The 22205-nt window shown below is 37.2% G+C and overlaps 1 protein-coding gene across 2 annotated transcripts in view; it reads left to right on the plus strand.

The window, feature by feature from the left end:
* Nucleotides 1-22205, plus strand: part of bark (C-type lectin domain-containing protein bark beetle) — a 243301-nt gene that overhangs the window by 97367 nt on the left and 123729 nt on the right. For both annotated transcript variants that reach the window (XM_083125145.1, XM_083125146.1), the window contains one exon: nt 4137-4327. In XM_083125145.1, the coding sequence (XP_082981271.1) occupies nt 4137-4327 (191 nt within the window). The remainder of the gene's footprint in view (nt 1-4136; nt 4328-22205) is intronic.

Consider the following 22205-nt stretch of genomic DNA (forward strand, 5'->3'; position numbering starts at 1 on the left):
TCATCCTACTAATTCTTAGGGTTACATACAAGATATGTTGTAAATAATTTAGGTCCCAATTTTCATGGAATTATCTATTGTTATTTAGCCAGGTGAATTTCATGTTGCAGAATAATGAGTATTCTACATGTAGGACACATGTTTTACTTTCGACATGTTTGCTACATTTTTTGGATACACATTCAGAATAAATAATATTAATGTTAAACACTAACACACATTTACTTCCTACAATTACTAACCTTTATCTTAATCTTCTTACCTCGTAGAATGATGTAAAACCAACTTTGTTCAGGAAAACCGAACAAATTTCGTTCTTCACACTGGGGTATTCATGCCAATGTCACAGTGAATTATTGTAATCAAAAATGGAAAGTAAAGAATGAATCAAAGAAAAGCCGGGGAATCCGTAAAAAATTCGCGGAACTGACGGCCTGGGATAATTTTCAGGTACCAGGGCATAAGCGCATACCTCCGAAAGTATTTTGACTACTTTTTTTGATCCATCCTTATACATAAAATAATAATCTTTCTCTGTAACCATATTTTGTATATTGTTCAGGAAAATAAAATTACTGTTTATACACATTCAGAACATAAACTCTATATGGCATCTCGATTGTCCTGTCCGTCTCCTTATGACAGTCGAACATTGTCAACAACAGTATAGGCTACTCAAGATACAAATATGAATTTTGCTGCCACAATGCCGAGGTCTTTGACTCGCAGAGTTGCCTACTCAATGACAGCGTGTAACATGAACTTCTTAGTACCATTTGTTATAAGAATAATGATATAAAAAGTGAGTGCCGTCAAGCTTGCAAGTATTAACCTCGGATTCGTGCGAACTACGGTTCTTCCGTTAGGAGCTCCCTGACCGTGAACTTGGGGTTTAAATGTTGCGCCAGCTGAGAAGCAACACTTCCGGCAACACCTGGCCACAGTGCGTATCGTAGCGTTCACGCAGTGTAAAGGTCGGTGAAATATACTATGAACTTCTTCGCATGCACTTTAAATGACATTTTGAATTCGAAAATGCAAGCAAGCGTGCTTCAAACACTGAATTATGATATCTTCATCATACTGGAACTATTTCAATGTAATTTTACGGCGAATGCCATTCAGAAATTGAATTAAAAGAACCATACCGAGACGAACTACTGGAGACCGAGGATGGGACAGAAGCAGTGGCGGCGATTAGGAGGGGCAGGCGGGGAAGGTGCGGCACTTTTTGTCGCTTTTGCCCCCGCACTATGCAAGGACGTATTTAGGGGGTCCTGGACTCCCCCGAAATCCTTACTAAGTACAAAAATGAAATAATAAAATTACTAAAATTAAATAATGAAAATATAATTGTTGTTTAATCGAGGATTATTTATTTCAGCCGAACTAATTGGAAGGAAAGGATTAATATTGGGATCATACGACTTTGAATAACAGTAGCAAAGAATATTTATGCAAGATCTGTTACTACTTACAATAATATGCACACAATATTACCAGGACAGGGTGGCCACTCTAGGACCATGATAAAATTCAAGTATAATTCCCGGTTTTCAAGGTGAACTTTCCAAAAATTCAATGGTATACAAGCAGATAGATGTTTTCTCTACATCAACGTATTACGAATCTCACCATTAAGACATATGCAAACACAAATACGTATATTAACAATATAAAAGGTCTGTGTGATTCCAATGTATCCAAAAATTCTAAATCAGTTCAATTAAACGGTACCTATATTTAGAATATTTAATTTAAGTTACGGAGATTACATTTGCAATACCACATATTCAGACTCGAAATATATTTTCAAACACAAGTGACGGATGTTACGGGATATACTTATCTACGAAAATTTAATTGTACAAGAACTTCAAACTCACATTTGTCTATTCAACTTTAGGATATCTTATCTTCTAATATTCTTTCGTCTGTCAGATAGACTGTTCTGCAAAAGACACTAACAAAGCTAACTGATTGAGAGAATTCTGTTTTCTTTTCCACACAGCTTTTCCTTCCTCGATAAAAAAAATAAAAACTAAACTGTGAAAAACTTGCCTCAGAGCATTTATAAATATGTATAAATTCAATGGGATTTGGATTAATAAAAGTTTTCCATTTTTCACGTCTACGACGAAAAATTCACGTAGAATTCCCGGTGAAGCCACTCTGCAGGAATTTTTTTTATTCATCGTCAACTGGATATAACATCCTTTTTTGATATTCAATAAATATTCTTTATCTGTTTGACATTAATTTCCTTCGGTTTATATATATATATATATATATATATATATATATATATATATATAAACACACACACACACAATATAACTGTTTTTCTTTATTTTTCACATTCATACGGCTACTTATATGTCTGTAGTGAAGTTAGTAGTTATTCCACATTGTTATTAGCTCGAAATTAAGGTAGGCTAAATTTTAGTCATGAGTTAAATCTCAATTCTCAATTTTTGAAAATTCTTTGCTCTAAATTCTCAAATATGAAAATAAAGTTATGACCTGGTTCTTATATTTTGCATCAAATTCTTCGAGCTTTGTTTTTCTAATGGAATTCTAATTAATTGAACTCCGATGGATTAGTGGTAATGTCATGTCCTTGCAATCGAGGAGTCGCGAATTCGATACCAGCCGGGTTCCCACTTTAAACTGAAGGTCCAGTCACGATTAGCCTATCTGGGTTTAAAATGGAGGAGGGGAATAAGAGAGAGAGAGTTATGCTATTGGATTACTAATTATTATCTGAACTTATTTTTTTGCTGTTGAGTATCACAGTAATATTTTTCTTCTCCATTTTCATTTTAAATTAACATGAGACGCTCTTCAGAGGGGACCGAACCCTGTCCCTTCTCGCTCGAAACTTGAATAAATCTAGTGTATTCGGGGAAAAAGCACTCAAGCCGGTCCTCCTGGACCTCCCTAAATACGTCCTTGCCCTAGGGTTACGCGTCCCACAGTTTGAAAACCACTGATGTAGTACATTCTGGAATCTGCAGTATTGCAGATAAACGAGGCTTTGACGACCGTATCTACAGCCAGCGTAATCTTCTCCGGGTTTGTGTTGTGTCTCCTGCCAATATGTTACTTACTGTTCCTCGTCACCTTCATCGTTGCATGTCAAAAGTGGTAGAAAAGTGATGGAAAACCAATGATAATTATAATGTTCCTTGGGTTTCTATCAGAGAGGATTGATTTAAATCACTCTAAATAAATGATTTATAGAATAATGTACATAAGGATTTTCTAGATATCAGAAACTCTTTTGGTGGAAGTACATTACTCTCGTAATCATTTAATGGTGATTAATAGGTTCTAAGATAGGAAAATAATGGAAATAAAATACATGTACTGATGGCGTGAAGCTCAGAAGTGTAAACACAGAATTTCTCTTGATTTAAATAATTTCATGGGCAAAAATAGCAAACATTTTGTGTTGAAAAATATACAAAATACTAATCATGTTAAACCATAAATAAGTGTCAATATCATTAAACTGTAAATACATATGACAGCTGATATTTTTTCGAACTATTGTTAAAAAAATCTCCAAAATTCAGGTACAAAGACTATAAAAATAGCTATTTCAGTTAATATTTTAAGTTACAATTATAGAGTACATCCAGAATGTTTTAGTTTTACTGAAATAAAAGTTGCTGAAATTATTATTAGTTTCATTAACAAACTCAACAAACATTTACATAGTAGTTACATTATCAGAAACAAAAAAATGTATGTTTGCGTATATTTTTTATTTGCTTTATTAATCAAACTGTTCAAATATTTTACAGGGCCATTTACTAGAAAAAGCCTTTCTATAAAAAAACATATATCCATGTGCATGGTGCGAAAAACAAAAATCGATTTAAATAAAAAAAAATCAACAAAAAATATATTTTTAAATAAAAATCATGATTTTTTTTTATCCACCCTTGTTTCTATTATAATTTATATTTTGTAAAATAAAGTTGTATTCGTATTCAGTATTCGTGAGATAAATCCGGAGAAGGATTGAGATGAAGGTAGCATCCTTTCCATAATTTATATTGGATTGGACCTGATATGTATTTTCAGTATACGTTATTCTTTGAATAATTGACAACATCCCTTATTTTCAGTTGGACCAAATCTGACATGGAGACCGCCTGTCGGCAGCTCGGCTTCCAAGGGGGTGAATGGTGGGCGTGGCTTGACAGGGAGGCTGGGTTCAAGCCACGCCTCCTCTACGAGGAACCGCGATGCATTGGCTCAGAATCGTCCCTGTTCGACTGCAAATGGGACAGCCGCCAGCTGGGATCAGGAGTGTGTGGTAAGTTTCTCAAAACATTGTCCCCTTCGCTTTGCATATCGTACCGCGAGGCAAGCCGGACAGTAAGGGTCATTTGAGAATGCTCATAGGCGTCGCCAGTTTGAAATTATTCAGAGAATCGTAAACGTCGATTTATTTTTGATTGTGGAAGAGGCGGGGGGAAAAAAGGAACTACTCATTTAAGAAATTGGAAAATATCCCCCAGTTATGCCTGAATCACACGAGGCTACACCTTTTGCTGGATTTTCCAGTTGGACACTGCAGCTGCTAGTTTTTGCCTCTCACGATACTTGTTTCCGTACTTGTCGGTATGCTTTTGTTCCCATAAGACATTGCGCAGAGCAGACAAGATAAAAGGATGGACTAGCGATTTGAAGAACGTTGTAAGAGAATAGCTACTCCTGTTATTAAAAATTATAAAAGAATGAAAAGTATGGACGAGAAATTTTCTCGAAAGAAAATATGGTAATTAATGCCAACTGAACAAGCTATTTAATGAACTCTGGTATGCATATTCATTCACAGGATTCATTCATTAGAAAAAATATTTTGCTGAACCAAATATGTCAAACATTTAATACACTTGTAATAATAAGGATTTTCATTGTCGGCTATATCACATTTGTCGCGTACAAATCTCATCGATTTGGGGGCGTAAGGGGTGATCTTACACCCAATTGTCAACCTCACTGCATTTTGCAGACGAACGAGGCTCTCGCGACTGGCCCTGGCCAGTGTAATTCTGTGTGTTGCCCTGTGTCTTGTCCTTATGTGTGCTGATTGCTTATTTACAGCCTCAGCTTTTAACCAAAGTCAGAATATTTTAGTTACGACACGACATTACAGTTTTGTTTATTTTAGTTCTGTTGATCAAACTCAGAATATTTTAGTCTTCCAACGTTACATTTTAGTTCACGTAAGGGGCTGGACTCCGTATAAAGTGACGGGTTCAAAATAGCCTAAGTGCTGACGCACCCAAAATTTTAAATTAAAAATTAATAAAAAAATCATCGATTTGGGTAAATTCCTAAATATTCATGAACTGAACACGAATTCGCATCATCGCATCTTTTTCGATTTATTTAATGTGGCTTTGTACGAAATCTTACCTCAATTCAAGAATTCAATCTTGCGAAGTTTTTTTGCCACCAGATTTGAATAGTTTTTGTTTGAAACTATAATTTCGGTGCACTTCGATACCTTCCTAGGATTATCCACATAACCACTAAGTTTCTTCTCTTTATCGCTGTTGCTTTCAAACAATGGTTTTTTTCTAACCCAATGATTGAAACTAACAATAGTGTCATTGAGGTTAAGCCTGCTTTCTTGTATCTTATGTCAACAGTTTGATAAATGATGCTCATTTGAAATCATTAATATTGTATGCATGATGAAGATAGCCGCCACTAGGGTTATGTGATCTATATGTAAGATTTCCTTTTGATTTATTAAGCCGAACAGGAACTTGGGAATTAACATAACAAAGGTTTGACTTTTGTACGTTTATTAAATAAGTAAAATAGATGTCCAATGTCGCAGCAGGATCTGATGAGTATTAGTAATAATTATTATTATTACTGTTATGATTATTGTTATACAATGACTATTATGAACTCATGGATGTGAACCAATTTTATTCAATAATAATAATAATAATACTCGATCCACCAGATGAGTGAATAAGTAGCACAACTGCTTTTCATATATATTTTTTACATTTCCTGTAGTTGGCGTACTGAAATGCTTAATTATTCTAGTTACTTGAAATGAACTATGTCAATTTCCATGGGTGTCCAAGAACCGATTCGACTCCCCTTCCCGACGCCCATAATTCATACTAATATCATTTTTTTTTACTCTAGCAATTTCGCTCTACTTATCTTCTTCTATTGGAAGAAAATAATACTAAATGAAAGTTATCAGTACTGCTGATTTACAGGATTTCAATATTTTCTCTGCCTTCCTATAATCTGATGAAAAATAAGTTGTAGATTTGCATAAACTCTCCCACTTGTTAGTCAATTCGGATCGACCTGAATATATTTTTAGTTTGGCATACCATTATTAATTACAACAAACTGTTGTCATTCAATTTTTTTGTGCATAAAATAGCGTGATAAATTGGAATAAGAACGACAAAATAGTTACGAATAGAGGAAACTGCACATATTGTGTTCAACTTTTTTTTTCTCGTGCGATAACCTCGTAACAAAGGAATACAGGCCACATGGGTTAAATAATTTTTTTTCTGGTTCCCGTAGACATCTCTTCGTTCACACACAAAGTTATTATCAAGAAAACTGCTGTAGACATTTCGAAAAAGTGCTAGTCACAACATGTGCGACATCATCTGAGTAGCACTTTCCTTAATATCATATTCTGTCCTTCATGCTTGCTTGCACCCTTCCTTAGACGACACCTTTCATATCTTACGTATCTAAAACTCTGCAAGTGCTAACTCTCCTTCATTGTTTTTGGCTCATCTTTCCAAACTGCACAAACGCACAATAGCGTTTAGCCATGTGACGCTTTAGCAACCACCCTAGTAACCGGTTGTATACAGCCAACATGGTCGCACCCATGCGCGGGAGTAGCAGACGACTTTACCAGCGTATTGTTTGAACAAATGTGATGGTCGTTGAGAGAGACGGACGGTTTACAAATTCACCCATCTCCTTTGCATTGCCTGCAAATTTCTGGGACTGCTGTGTTTCTTCATTTGAAGTTCCTTGCTGGAAAGCGTTCCTTTTGGTAATTTTAAGTTTTCGACGGCACTAAGTCAACTGCAACAATGAGTATAAATTGTGAAGTGGCGAAATCGGGAGAACGATCATAACGAAATATTTTATTCAGGTTTCGAATATGGCACCTCTGAGGTAATAGCACAATTTAGCTACTGTATTCTACTAACCCCACAATGAAGACTTGCATACCTGTGTCACTCACGGTCTCGCTCATGCAGGGTCCGGGTTCGAGTACTGTCCTAGTCATGAATGTATTTTTCGTATATTTCAGCTCATCATCATTCATCCTCATTGACACGATTGCCAAAGTGGCAGAAAAGGGACGTAAAATATGAAGAAAAAAAACTTAGTGTAGCCAGTGTATAAGCTGCCTTGTTCCATTAGAATGGGATACAAGTGTCCCGTGGCATGTTTCGTAAATAGCTGAAACTGACCATATGAAACTTACTTTCCGAACAGTCCTGGTATATAAGCAGCAGAGTCCGAGTCAATGCTCGATAATTAATTTTTTAGACCTTCACAAAGCTTTTGACATAAACATTTACCTTATCAGCCGATTGTCAGTTTGCAAGCCACAGTAATTGAAAGTGCGAGTTGTAAGTTGATTGTTCGCACACTCTGTAGATAAAGCAGGCAGCTGCCAGCATTTCATGCAGCGCCTAATCAGCCAGAATGAGTTGCAACGCAGCAATAACTTAACTGTAAACGAAATGAAGCACCTGTTTACCATTGTGTTTACAGGATTTACAATGGCAGACTGCAGTTCGCATGCCCTGACGCCGTAAACCACTTAAAGGAAAGGGGGGAGGGGCAGAGTAAAGTTGACTTTGACACTTGTTTGCGTTTGAGGAATGCCAGTCACTCGCATAGTCCCAAAGAACTTATACTGTCACGAACAAAAGTAAGTTGAATTTCGTATACAACGTATCGTCCTTCTCAAGACAAAGGGGCGCATCTTAAAATTGAGGAAAGGCACTCGGACATTCCTCTTGGTGGCAGTGGCATGCGTAGGATTTTAGAAAAGAAGGTAGGGAAGTTAGTGTACTTTTTAGTAGTCAGCCTTCATTTTGCGATCTTTTCCCGCCGTTGGCGTTCTTTTATTTAGGAATACTAGGCTTAAGGGGTGTAACGATCCCTCCCCTCTTGAATGCACCACTGTTTGTTGGCATTTATAAACTGGTAAAGTTGAGTGTCTCAAACCTCGACGGGAGATACGGTGTCCGCAAATGTCGACGCAACTCGGAAACCAAGGATAAACCACAAGAAAAAGAAAGCAACTGCCTTCCTGAAAAACAGCGCTGGAACCAGAAAATTTTGAGATAATATCTCCTTGCCTTCATGGTTTCTGCCAGCTAGTGACCTGCAGAATGGTTTCGTTGTTGCCTTCTTGACAATTGGCAGGAAGAGTGGGATGCGGTGACTGGAGCAAGCTTCACGCTGTTACGCTCACCATACGTGCATGGCGTTCCTTTATTCCCGTCCCTCCAGTCGAGGAGAAGAAGTTCTAACTCGGCTGCGTATTGGACACAGCCGTCTCACTCAAGCTACAAGGGCTGGACCCTCCATTGTGTCGTGTCTGTAATATCGTTTACCACAAAGCTGATTCAAATAAGTTTCGAGAAAAAGCTTTTCGAATGAAGCTCTGTTTTCTGCTGCCCATGATATGGCCGATTTTTCTTTCCTCAGGTAAGGGGTACCGGGTTCGATACCCTGTGGAGGCACATAGTGGTTCGGATCCCACTATAAACTGTAGGTCCATTCCCGATTAGCCTTATTGTGCACAAAGTGGACTTAAAACACCAAATCAAATCAAATCTTTCCTCAGGCAGACTTTTTATCTTCCCAACTGTTTGTCATCCCTATTGGGAAATGACGACAGTTTTTTAACAAATGTTTCTAGCTTTTTACGAAGAGCTGGTCTCTTCCACTGTCTCTGAGGAAGCTTTTAGTACAGGGTGGTCCATATTAATGGGACACATTTTATCTTGTATTTTCAGACAGTAGGAATATTCAAACATTTTACAAATGCATTGTATTTGGAAGCCTGAGCTTGAGAGTTTATATAAATTCAATTTTCATTTTATTGTTCTAATGAATTATGGTGCTGTGGACTCCGGTTGAAATTGCTTATGATGTGGAAGCTCCATCATTGCATCACAAAGGCGAAAATATTTCAAGAAACGTGAGGCACAATCTCAGAAGATAATCCTATCCTGCGTGCTGTGAGAAACATCCGTGATACAGCTAATGCAGGGAAGAAACCTTCATCTGGGAGACCTCGAACGTCTTGCAAACAAAGTCGACCAATATCCCAACCGTAACATTGACTGCTGAGCGCAACAGTGTCAAGTTAATCACGTTTTCGTTCCCTAAATGAGGGGACTCGGTCTTACACTCGGTCTTACAAAATGTGGATGCAACAAGATTATACCACTCGTCATACAGGATTAGTGCTAATGAGAACCCTTCGAGACCATTTCCCTGGTTGCCTCATTTCCAGATTCGGCGATGCCAATTCGCCATCCAGTTCACGAGATGTGGCCCCACAGAACTACTTCCTGCAGGGTTATCTAAAAGAAAGGGTGTACACCACAAAAGCCGAAACAACAGCTGAATCAAGGGACACATCTAGAGGGAGATAGAGGCCATTCTGGCCTATTTGCTGTACACAGAATGACTTCGAGAGCACAACCATGTTCTTCTCAAGGTGGTGCCAATCTACGGGATGTTACATTCAAACAATGAACAGTGCTGCAAACTCCTGTATCTTATTTATTTATTTAGTCTTCTTTTACATGGCGAAGTTAAGGCTGTTTAGCCTTTTCTTTCACTTGCCCATGTTTACAAAGAAATTTGATGTGGATATTGAAATATTGAAAACAGAAAGATAGAAAAAAAATATAAAAATTACAGAGAAATAAAATAACCTATAGATACGGGCACACACATTCACACTACACATACATATTTTTGCCCTTACACATACACGTAACACACGTACAAGCAAATACATAACATTACACTTACTTAAGCACAGTCCAACATTACACTTACTTAAGTTACTCACTTTTGTCATTTGATTGTTGCAATGATGATACTTTCCAAAACTGAATACTTTGATGATAATTCATATTAACTATTACGTTAAATCATTTTTGTGCTTTTCTTCCTTCTACCATTCTCTGCACCCGCCACTTTATTAGGGAAGTCAAACATTTAATTTTCATTATATAATATGTGCAACTTTAACAATTTTTTGAACGTCACAATTAAGGAAGAGACATGAATGTCAGGTGGCAACTTGTTCCAAAGGCCTGCTGAGATAACAGTAAAATAATTTGCATAAAAGTTGGATTTGTGGAGTGAAATGGAGAGCAGAGACCTTCCGCGCCATCTGGTGTTGCGGCTGTGAAAGTCGGAAAGATGTTGAAATCTGTTATAGAGATATTTCGGGTCATTAATTTGGAGGATTTTGTACACTAAAATTAACTTATGAAAATTACGTTTATCGCTTAATTGAAGCCATTTGACCTTCGCAAAGTACGATGTCAAATACTCTGAATATTTTAGATCGAAAACGAAACGAATGCAGGCATTTTGGATTCGCTGCAGTCGTTTAACTTGCTCGTGATTGACATCCAAGAAAGAAATGTCGCAATTGTCAACAATGGGAGAGACAGACTGGACCAATTTCATTTTTATGCGTTCAGGGAGGAAGTTTTTGAGCCGATAGAGTGAATGCAATGCACCGAAAGCTCTTCTAGATCAGATTCTTAACAGTAGTGGAGAAGAGCAGATGCGTATCACTTACGTTGAGTTTAGGGAGACTAGATTTATCTATTTTGCTCAAAATTCTAGGGGAACCTACAAGAATACACTGGGTTTCAGTCTGGTTTAGATGTAAGCCATGGTGCGCAGACCAAGTACTTATTTGTTTAAGGTAATTGTTCACAATTTCTATTGCATGCAGTATTTCTTGCGGGGGAAAAAGATAAATAAATATCTGAAAATCGTCTCGTGGAAATGCTGTCTCGTCTCGTGTCTCGTCTCGAAAATTTTAGTTTGTCCCGTCTCGTGTCTCGTCTCGAAAATATTAGTTTGTCCCGTCTCTTGTCTCGTCTTGAAGGGTTCTGCCTCGTCTCGTCCCGTCTCGTTTTGTCTCGTCTCGTAAAAGTAATGCAGGATATTATGCCAACAAAAGTTATAACTGGGAGACATCACAAAATATTATTCTCGAAAATGGGTTAAAACTGTAATCACTTTGCTCACTGTAGCTATAGTGAGAATAAATATGATTCCTTAATCATAAGAACATGAGCATATCAAATAAAGTTTGTTGATTATAGTAAATAGGTAGATAATGTATAGAATCTGCCTTTCTTTTCTAGATACCATCTACTCTTTATCCATCGTACACACAGGGAGCTTTCAGACAGAAGGAACACGCGACAGGCTACAAGCCACACGGGGGTTTACACTGAAGTGACAAGCGACAGGATCCCCTTCCGTTCCGTCTATGATAAAAGTATTCACCGCACTGGCATTACCAACAGATCGAAGCGATTCTACGCTCGATATTAAGAAAACGACCCAATTTGAGCGACACGCAAGCGACAAGAGACACGTGGTGCTTCGGTTCGGAAGGTTACGTTTACTGAGGGTTCGTATCCAAGCGAAACATGTTGCTTATCGCTTCTCTCCAGTGGCTTGTTCAATGTGACAAGCGACACGGAAGTATCACACTGAAGCAACGAACGACAGGGACACTTCAGTTTATAAGCAAGCATTCATCGCGCATGCGCGGATAACAACCCTCGCGACTATACACTGTATCCAGAAAACGGCCTAAGCAGAACAACAAGCAAGCGACAAGCGAGACGTGGAGCTTCGGTTCGAAGAGTTTCCTGTGAGGAAGATTTCTTCACATCAAAGTTACAGGCGACAAGCAACACGAGTCGCTTGGAAGCGAACTTTCAGTAGTCAATGCAACTTTTCGAACAGAAGACACACGAAAAGCTGCACGTGTCTCTTGTCGCCTCGGTCCGTTATTCACGGATGCGGGGTGAATGTTTTCCTTCAGACTGAAGGGGATTGTGTCGCTTGTCGCTTCGGTGTGAATTATACGTGTCGCTTGTCGCTTCGGTGTGAAATTTCCACAAGATAGCTTTCAGGTTGAAACGACAGGCGACAAGCGACAGGGTTTTCGCAGCAAAGCAACAAGCTCCTTTAGGGAGATTTCAGACCGGAGTGACAAGCGACACGCGACACATGTTGCTTTGGAACGAGCCAATCAACAGCAACGTTTCACAGCGTAGGAGCATGGCAGGCCGCACAAAGCTGCGTTCGATTGGTGAAATCCTGAAGCGACACGTGTTACGGGTCGCGTGTCGTTTCGATGTGAAATCTCCCTTAGACTATAAGCAAGCTTTCACTGTGAATTCACTACCAAAAGACAGAGGCGACACAATGCACGCTATTAAAAAACGGCCCAGTCCGAACGACACGCAAGCGACAAAGCAACACGTGCCGCTTGCCGGTCTAGTCGCTTCCGTTCGGAAGGTTGCATTTATTACTGTGGGTTCATTTCCAAGCGACACTTGTTGCTGTCACATGTTGCTTATTACTCCTATGATTTCAGGCAATTTAATTCGTTACGTCAAAGCAGAGTATCTAATTGCACTAGCTTTTTACTAAGTTTTTAGAGCCACGGTGGTGTAGTCGTTAGAGCGTCTGACTACCAGGCGGGAGACCCGGGTTCGATTCCCGGAGTGTGTGAATAAAGGTCGGAATTATTCCGCATTGTCCCCGCATAAAGCAGCTCCGGTGCTCAACAGCCTCATATCAATGAGTGCATGGGCCCAAACCTGGAGGGCAAAAGCAGCCGGAGTGTGATGCTGATCACTTTGCCTCCAAAATGACATTTCTCCCACATCCCGTAAATGTGCCTTCATGGCACTGTGTTATATGCACTTGGAACTTTACCTTTACCTAGGTTTTTAGTGCGAAATCTTTGGAGTTCGCAACCAGCACTCGAGGCTGCTGTGGATTTTCAGAAGAGGGTCGCAAATGAAAGAAAGGTCTGTTTGGGCGAGAAATTTTATGACGATTGTCGCCAGTATGGCTGGAACAGGGCTGGATCGTTTTGCGCAAGGATGAATTGAAGAGAGCTCTTGGGATAGCAGATAGTTGTCAAATTGAAGGTATTCTGAGGAAATCAGTAGGAAGATACAGGGATTTTGCAAGTTAAGATAGCTGGGACACGAGGCTAAAGTCTGGGGAAATACGTTACGGACAACGTGTGACGAATTAGGATTTTTCGAGGGGGAATCTTACAGATCGTTATTCATGTAATAGAAGCAGTTTTGGGTTTCCAAAGAAAATGCTTTATTCCGAATAAATAAATATTTGCAATTGATTAAGTTATTTTGTTTATATTTTTTCGAGACTTTCGAGACGAGACGAGACGAGACTTTTCAGGAGCCGTCTCGTCCCGTCTCGAATTTTAAAAAGCCTGTCCCGTCTCGTGGGCAACACTAATCGTCGGCATAGATATGGTATTTACAGCAGTTGAGCACCGTCGGGTGGTCGTTTATATACAGAGCAAATAAGAGGGGGCCGAGTACAGTGCCTTGAGGGACACCACAAGGAATGTTTTTCCACGAAGATTTTCCATATAGGTCAACGACACATTGTCGACGTTCTTGTAGATAGGAGCAGAACCAATTAACCGCGGAGTCGGAAAAATTGAATAACGATGATAATTTAGCGAGTAGAATTTCATGATAATGGTTTGAAAAGCTTTTGTAAAGTCTAGAAGTACCAGAATCGTAAGTTGTTTATTGTCCATGGCTAGCCTCATGTCATCGGTTACGTTGACAAGAGCCGTGCAAGTGCTGTGGTTACTTCGAAAGCCAGACTGAAGAGGATCTATTAAGTTAGTTCGCGTTAGAAAGTCCCTGGTTTGATCGCTAACGAGATGCTCTAGGGCTTTAGACAAGGCTGGGAGGATGCTGATTGGTCGGTAATCGTTGACGTTTATTATGTTGCTTGTTTTAGGTATAGGGCGTAGCAGGGTGAGTTTCCAAGGCGAGGGAAATGAGTGATAGGAGTACGTGGTCCTCTGCGAAGCTTGTGTTCTGTCGATGTGTGTTTTTGATCAATTTGATCTTATCATTCGTCCTCATCTTCGCGTTTATAGAAAAGTGGCAGTAAGGTAATGTAAAATAAAATAATCAAATGTAAGTATTCCATGCTAGAGATTTTCTCGTGTACAAAATTATTCCAAATTGTGTACGAAAATGACATTGTGAAATTAAGGATAGGTCATTGTGTTTTAACCGGAGATGTAGGGTGTGTAATGCATACTGTGGACCAATGGAATATTTTGAAGCTCCCAGCAAATTTCTCAAGCCCTTCCCCATCGAGTCGTGCGTCACTGAAGACTTGTCTTGATGTCTCGTGCCTTGAATTCAACTGCCGTTTCTCTTTGCATACGCTTTTTCTCAGCACCATCACACAATCCGTAGCAAGAAAAAATATTTTTCTATTGGCACATACTTTATGCACAACCTGTATATACTTCCAGTCAAGAAACGATCCATCCATACTTCACTTTTAATGATATGAGGTTACCTGCCAACCCCTTCCACCGCTTATTGGGTGCCGCGACCCGCCTACTTCGGATTTTAGGTTTTTAACCTATTTTTTTTTCCTTTACAGGATGTAAGAAATAATAGCCGAGTTATGTCAGCGTTTCGTTAAAAAAACGCAACGTCTGATGAAGTTTTATAGTGCCTAAGAAAAACTATTTTGCTTGTTAGAACCTATTTCTAGGTTTATGCGCCTAAATCAAGCCTTTTTTAGGTTTTTATATATTTTTAAAGGTTTTACAGGATTTTTATGTCACACAGAGCATTTGCTTTGTTTTGTCACGAAAAATTCCACGAAGAACTTGTTTGGAACGTACTCTCTGTCGATTTCCCGTTCCTCGAAGTCCATGGTGATTTTTCAAAGCTCTAAACCAAGCAGAATCTCTTGTGCCACTGTTATCTGTACAATCGAAAGTAGTCTGATCTGTGGGATCTCACTTTCACGTCACTTCGGTGCTTTGTGGCATTCACGCCATGCAAACTAACATTTTCTGCATGTAAGATGATCCTCACAGACAAAATTGCTGAGTTTGACTGTGGACAACATGAAAAACGATTGTTGCCTAACTATAAAGCGAAGAGTGGATTTTAATACGTAGTAAATTTAATGGTAACTTCTGCCATCACCGTAGGGTAGTAGTATCAAAAATACTTGGGAGCAATTAATCATCATTTTAATTGACATTAATGGGTTTTTTATTCATTTTCGAGGGGTGACGCTATTGTTAATTAATCTAGCGCCACGTGTCGTGGGTGGAGGAGGAGATGAGTCATCGATGACTCATGCACACGTGTGAGTTTGAAATTAATGGTTTTCCATTAGTGCACAAAAGATACTATTATGTATTCCGTTTTTGACCTAAGCTAACCTTTTGTTGTATATTATATATGCGTTTCTGCCGGATATGAGTCACAGATGATTTATACAGACGTTGGAGTTTGGAATTAATGGTTTTTCCATTAAGGTACAAAAGACACTATTGTGGAGTTCGTTTTCGGACTATTCTAACACTATTGTTGTATATTATATATGCGTTTCTGCCGGATATGAGTCAGGGGTGCTTTATGCACACGTGGGAACTTGGAATTAATGGTTTTTCCATTAATGTACAAAAGACATTTTCGGCCTATTCTAAGGCCATTTTGGCGTCGGTGGTGAGTCATATTTGGTATAATTAAGGATCCGGATTTACCCGTATTCAACCGGTGCCGACGCGTTCGATCGGAGGTAGAAGATATTATAACACATGTTCGCTTTAAAGGCGAAGAAATTGAACGATGTATTCTATATGAAAACGAAGTATGCGAGCGGAATCCATGTTAATAATATTAACCTGTTACGGAAGAACCTGTTATGTGGTTGCATTGATCGGCACCCTCAAACCGCGCGCGTTCATGGACACGCGTGGGGAAGAAAGGGGCGCCATTGTTACGGTCCCCTTCGCTTGGTCTTCTTCCGAAGTTGAATGGAAGTCAAGTGTCGCCAAATTTTTACACACGAGTATTGATTTTCTTTGAGGTTCCAATTTTATTTGGTGGAAGTAATCTACGCGGTATTTCTGCCGCCTTTCGTAACATTGCAAAGACTATTTGACCAAAACCGTAAGGAATTTGGCTGAACTAGGAACATTCAGTTCCAGTATCTACAAGTTAAAGTGGATGGCATCCACTATTTGCCCTTATTTCTGGGTTGCGAACCACAGACCATTTGATTATTGGGTTATAAACATCAGGATTCATGTAAAATTGACCAGATGTTTTTACTGTTAGAGACAATATTTCGCATTTTTGTGTATTTTTACTCAGAAAACGCTATTTGAACGATTCAAGCAAGAGTTCGCATGGCAATTTAGACACACAAACTGTGTTTCTTCAACTTTAGCTGAAATTTAGGTTTATTTTTAACTCTAATATCACAATTTCTTGTATTCAGGCAACATTTTTTATTAAATTTTGGACTCACAAAGACATTTTTCAACTTTTAACTTGTTATTTTAAAAGTTTATTTCCATTTTTTACTCTAATATCACAATTTCTTCTATTCAGACAACATTTTTTATTAAATTTTGGACTCACAAAGACATTTTTCAACTTTTAACTTGCTATTTTAAAAGTTTATTTCCATTTTTTTTACTCTAATATCACAATTTCATCTATTCTGGCAGGAGTGTTTATTGCAGTTTAGACTTGCAAAGATAATTTTTTCAACTTATTTTATTAATTTTTCTATTTATTGCCTTTTGTATCTTATATTTTTAATTCTTAACTTTGAGTTTTGTTCTTTATTTAAAAAAATTCTCTAATCACTAAGGAAGAAGTACTTTTAAGTAAAACTGTACCCACAAACTTTATTATTACTATTATTATTAGTATTATTATTATTGTTGTTGTTGTTTTTGTTTTGATGTAGTTGTTGAATCTTGTTGTTGTTAGGGTTTATTGACTTCCACTACGCTATTTTTGGTTTGCTTCGTAGGAAAGTTTGTTTATTTTAGAGTTTCCTTGGTATTTTCTTACTGTTAGGGTAGGTAAAGTTTCTTAAATATATGAGTAGGGTTCCATATATTCTTGTTCTTGCATGTTTTTCATATGATGTGATCACCACAACTCTCCAAGTGCTTTTACTGCATGTTTCCATTTTTATTGAGGCTTAGTGATTCCTAGAGCCACTTTATGCATGAGAGAAAGCTTGAAAATTTTGATCTCAGATAGCCGTCAACCTTATGTCAGAGTATTTTCGAGTATATTTTAGTCTTATTATGGCCCACTAGAATATCACGGCTTGCTTTTTTTTTAAGTATGTTGCGCAGTTATTGTATTTTTGCTTTTGCTTTCTAGATAAACTGTATGAAATGTTTAATATTTGTACTTTTTGCACTTATAAGAGGCCAAACTTTTACTGTAACTAAAATTATTATGTCTCTGGGCACTGAAACCCCTTTACCAAGAGTACTATAACTGCATGTTTATTAATATTGTTTCTTTCATCCCTCAAATATAACAATTTAACAATATAATGACTAATCACAGGACAAGTCGATGTTAGCAGATGACTACGTGGCTCTTAAGTCCACCTGCCAAACTTTTCTTACCATGCTATTTACCCTTATAGTCTTTTATTCGGGGTACGTTTCAAGTACTATTGAATTTTTGAGTGTTTGATTAACACCAGGGGTTATTTGTATCTGTTATGCTTTATTATTTGAGGCTTCTTTTTTTATTCTACAATCACTATATGTCCCTGAGAACTAAATTTCCACTGACTGAAGCTTAAAGCTTACGCTCTGCAGCATGTTGAATGGTTAAGCACTGGTCAATATGAATTTTACAGAGGCTAGTAGGAGGCATAGGAACACACGCCAGAGCATTATTAGCGTGCAAGAAGCACTTTCAGGGAGTACTACGAGGAAACGAAGTTGATTTTTTTGAGTGCTTTACCAGTTACACAGCCAATATTTGCTATTTCAAGTAACTACATGTACCAGAACATTTTACAGCCCAACACTAACTAGACTTCAATTTATACTATATTAGGGGCTAAATGTAGCAAGAACACTGATTGTACATATTTTTGAGAATCCAACTATATCAGGATTTTTTCTATGTAAGTATATTTTTATTGATTACTAACTTTAACAGACCAATCAGGAAGACAACAAAATTCACTAAACTTAGTACTATAGTGTAGGTGATTGCATGAAAAGTAGAAATTATAACATCCACAAGATTTCGCTTTTTTTGCTTTTGTGACTAATCGTGACGCTGAGGATGAATGGATGGCCAAAAATCTTATGGACTGGATGTATTTTACCACTACAGACGCCTATGTAGAAACACTAGAGTACTGTTAGCTTTCAAAATTGAGGTTATACTGTACTGTTTCTTAAATATTTTGTACTTGGCACGTTATAGTTATATCAATTTCAGGACAAATATTGCTAAAACTCTCAAATTTACTGGTACAAGTTGATATTTCTGCTATCAGAGGAATTAACAACCCTATTTTACAAACAAATGGTATTGTTTACACTTTATTTACTTCAATCTGAGACTAATATTTTACAGTAATTGAATCATTCAGCCCTAGTCAATACTTTACTGCATCAGAAAGTTTGTTATTAATCTAATAAGTATGCTATTTTGGGATATTCTAATGCAAACGTTGTTTAATTCACTGGTTATAATGCAAACTTTTGCACAAATTCGATATATTCACTACCTTCAAACCAAACAATTGTACTTATTTAGCGCATTTCATTTATATTTCTTGTAATTAACTTATGTTTCTTATAATTAACAAACTAAACTAATTACTTTGGCATGTTAAAAACCTTATTTTTTACTATTTCCTATTCTATCAGGTTCTATATTGCTGTTTTTATCAATTATGTAAGACCACACTCTGGTAAATGCCTATATATTCTCTTTTATACACACGCACGCACGCTACACACACACACACACACACACACACACACACACACACACACACACACACACACACACACACACACACACACACATTTACACACTTATACGAACATACATCTGACGTTTTTCAATATTTTGCTATGAAGTTTGCATCCACGCTATTCAAACAAGGGCAGGCAATGTAGTATTTATGAGTATTAGTAATCCCAAAGTGGTGTTTTTTGTGTCCAAGTTCAGATGAGAGTCTGCTATGTGCCATTTGCAGGGGATTGCATGTGAAGTGTATGCATATTGAGCATTATTGAGTGTGTAGGCTTCCAAGTTTTGCTGTTATTTTCCTATAATTCTGCGAGACTGTAGAGAGTTCTCCCTTTTCAACCAGTTTTCTTTCATTGATTGGATACTTTTTGGGAACTTAGCAGTTTTTATGTTATGAAGCAGATTGTTGTAGAATATTTTGCATGGTCTTTTGTGATATTGAGTGCCTGCTGTAATGGTAGTAAGTATCTTTCCTTTTTGTGTTGATGTTCTTGTGTAGGTTTCCGGCTGTAATGGTAGTAAGTATCTTTCCTTTTTGTGTTGATGTTCTTGTGTAGGTTTCCGGCTGTAATGGTAGTAAGTATCTTTCCTTTTTGTGTTGATGTTCTTGTGTAGGTTTCCTATTTTCGGTCAAGTTGCAGTACTTAGAATAATCGCTATTGTCTTATTGATCTACGAAGCTCCTTTGAATAATCATTTGCATGTGACCCTATACTCCACGCTGTACTTTGTTCTGGGAGCTATCTTTTGAAGCCTTGGCATTCTGCTAGTACAGTATTATTATCGTAGAGGTAAATTAGTTCGTGAAAATATGTATTTTTCTGATTAACTATAGTCGCTTAGTTGTTCTAGCAGGTATAAGTAGTTACTGCTGATGTTGTTAATTTTCTATTCGCAGGGGCTATGTATGATGTAGCGTATTTGTGTTGGCTGTCCCTTTTATTCCTATGTTGTTGAGTTTCTCCATAAGCATGTCCTGTTTTACTCTATTCTATGCCTTGTTGCTGCTAGATATCTGAGGTATGTTGCTGGTTCATATCTGAGTTAGCTTGTTTGACTATCTATTATTTTTGCTATGGCTGTGGGTATTGATGTCCCTTTCTGAATTCCATGATGGTTTCTGTTTATCCTTGTTGCTGCTTGTTATCTGAGTTAGGTTGTTTGACTTCAGGACTATCCTTTTTTAACTTTATTGTTGATTGCTGTTTTGTGTCTTGTAATATTATTTACTATAGTAACAAAATTATTTTCCTTCCATCCCACATTTATTATTCTGAGCAACAGAACTTCTCCTTTTTTCCCATATAATTGATTATTTCTGGTGTAAAAGTAAATTTTTTTCAAAGTGAATGTTTTAAAAGTACAATTGTTACAAAGTTAATGTTTGAAAAGTACAATTTTTACAATGTTAATGTTTTAAAAATACTATTCTTTCAAAGTTAATAATTTAAAAGTACAATTTTTCAAAATGAATGTTTTAAAAGTACAATTTTTACAAAGTTAATGTTTTAAAAATACTATTCTTTCAAAGTTAATAATTTAAGAGTACAATTCTTCTGCTATTTGAACTTTTGTACAATTTTGTTATTGTTGTTAAAATAAATATGTTAGTTGATATAAAATTAGAGTAAATTTTCATGAATTTATATATTAAATTTCAAAATAGTGTTATTTGCTAAAGATAGCGGACAAAATAAATTAAACTTTGACAAATACTGAACAAGAAATATACAAGTATGTTGATAAATATCAATTTTTAAAAATAATTTTGTTACTATAGTAAATAATATTACAAGACACAAAACAAATAGATTCAGTAAACAAATAAAAACAAATAAGGAAATAAACAAAACAGCAATCAACAATAAAGTTAAAAAAGGATAGTCCTGAAGTCAAACAACCTAACTCAGATAACAAGCAGCAACAAGGATAAACAGAAACCAACATGGAATTCAGAAAGGGACATCAATAGCCACAGCCATAGCAAAAATAATAGATAGTCAAACAAGCTACCTCAGATATGAACCAGCAACATACCTCAGATATCTAGCAGCAACAAGGCATAGAATAGAGTAAAACAGGACATGCTTATGGAGAAACTCAACAACATAGGAATAAAAGGGACAGCCAACACAAATACGCTACATCATACATAGCCCCTGCGAATAGAAAATTAACAACATCAGCAGTAACTACTTATACCTGCTAGAACAACTAAGCGACTATAGTTAATCAGAAAAATACATATTTTCACGAACTAATTTACCTCTACGATAATAATACTGTACTAGCAGAATGCCAAGGCTTCAAAAGATAGCTCCCAGAACAAAGTACAGCGTGGAGTATAGGGTCACATGCAAATGATTATTCAAAGGAGCTTCGTAGATCAATAAGACAATAGCGATTATTCTAAGTACTGCAACTTGACAGAAAATAGGAAACCTACACAAGAACATCAACACAAAAAGGAAAGATACTTACTACCATTACAGCACCCACTCAATATCACAAAAGACCATGCAAAATATTCTACAACAATCTGCTTCATAACATAAAAAACTGCTAAGTTCCCTACTGCAACTTGACCGAAAATAGGAAACCTACACGAGAACATCAACACAAGAAGGAAAGATACTTACTTCCGTTACAGCAGGCACTCAATATCACAAATGACCATGCAAAATATTCTACAACAATCTGCTTCATAACATAAAAAACTGCTAAGTTCCCAAAAAGTATCCAATCAATGAAAGAAAACTGGTTGAAAAGGGAGAACTCTCTACAGTCTCGCAGAATTATAGGAAAATAACAGCAAAACTTGGAAGCCTACACACTCAATAATGCTCAATATGCATACACTTCACATGCAATCCCCTGCAAAAGGCACATAGCAGACTCTCATCTGAACTTGGACACAAAAAACACCACTTTGGGATTACTAATACTCTATGTGCATTTACCAGAGTGTGGTCTTACATAATTGATAAAAAACAGCAATATAGAACCTGATAGAAT

Source organism: Lepisma saccharinum, chromosome 7, assembly GCF_977018435.1.
Source record: "Lepisma saccharinum chromosome 7, izLepSacc3.1, whole genome shotgun sequence".
Classification (NCBI taxonomy): Eukaryota; Metazoa; Arthropoda; class Insecta; order Zygentoma; family Lepismatidae; genus Lepisma; species Lepisma saccharinum.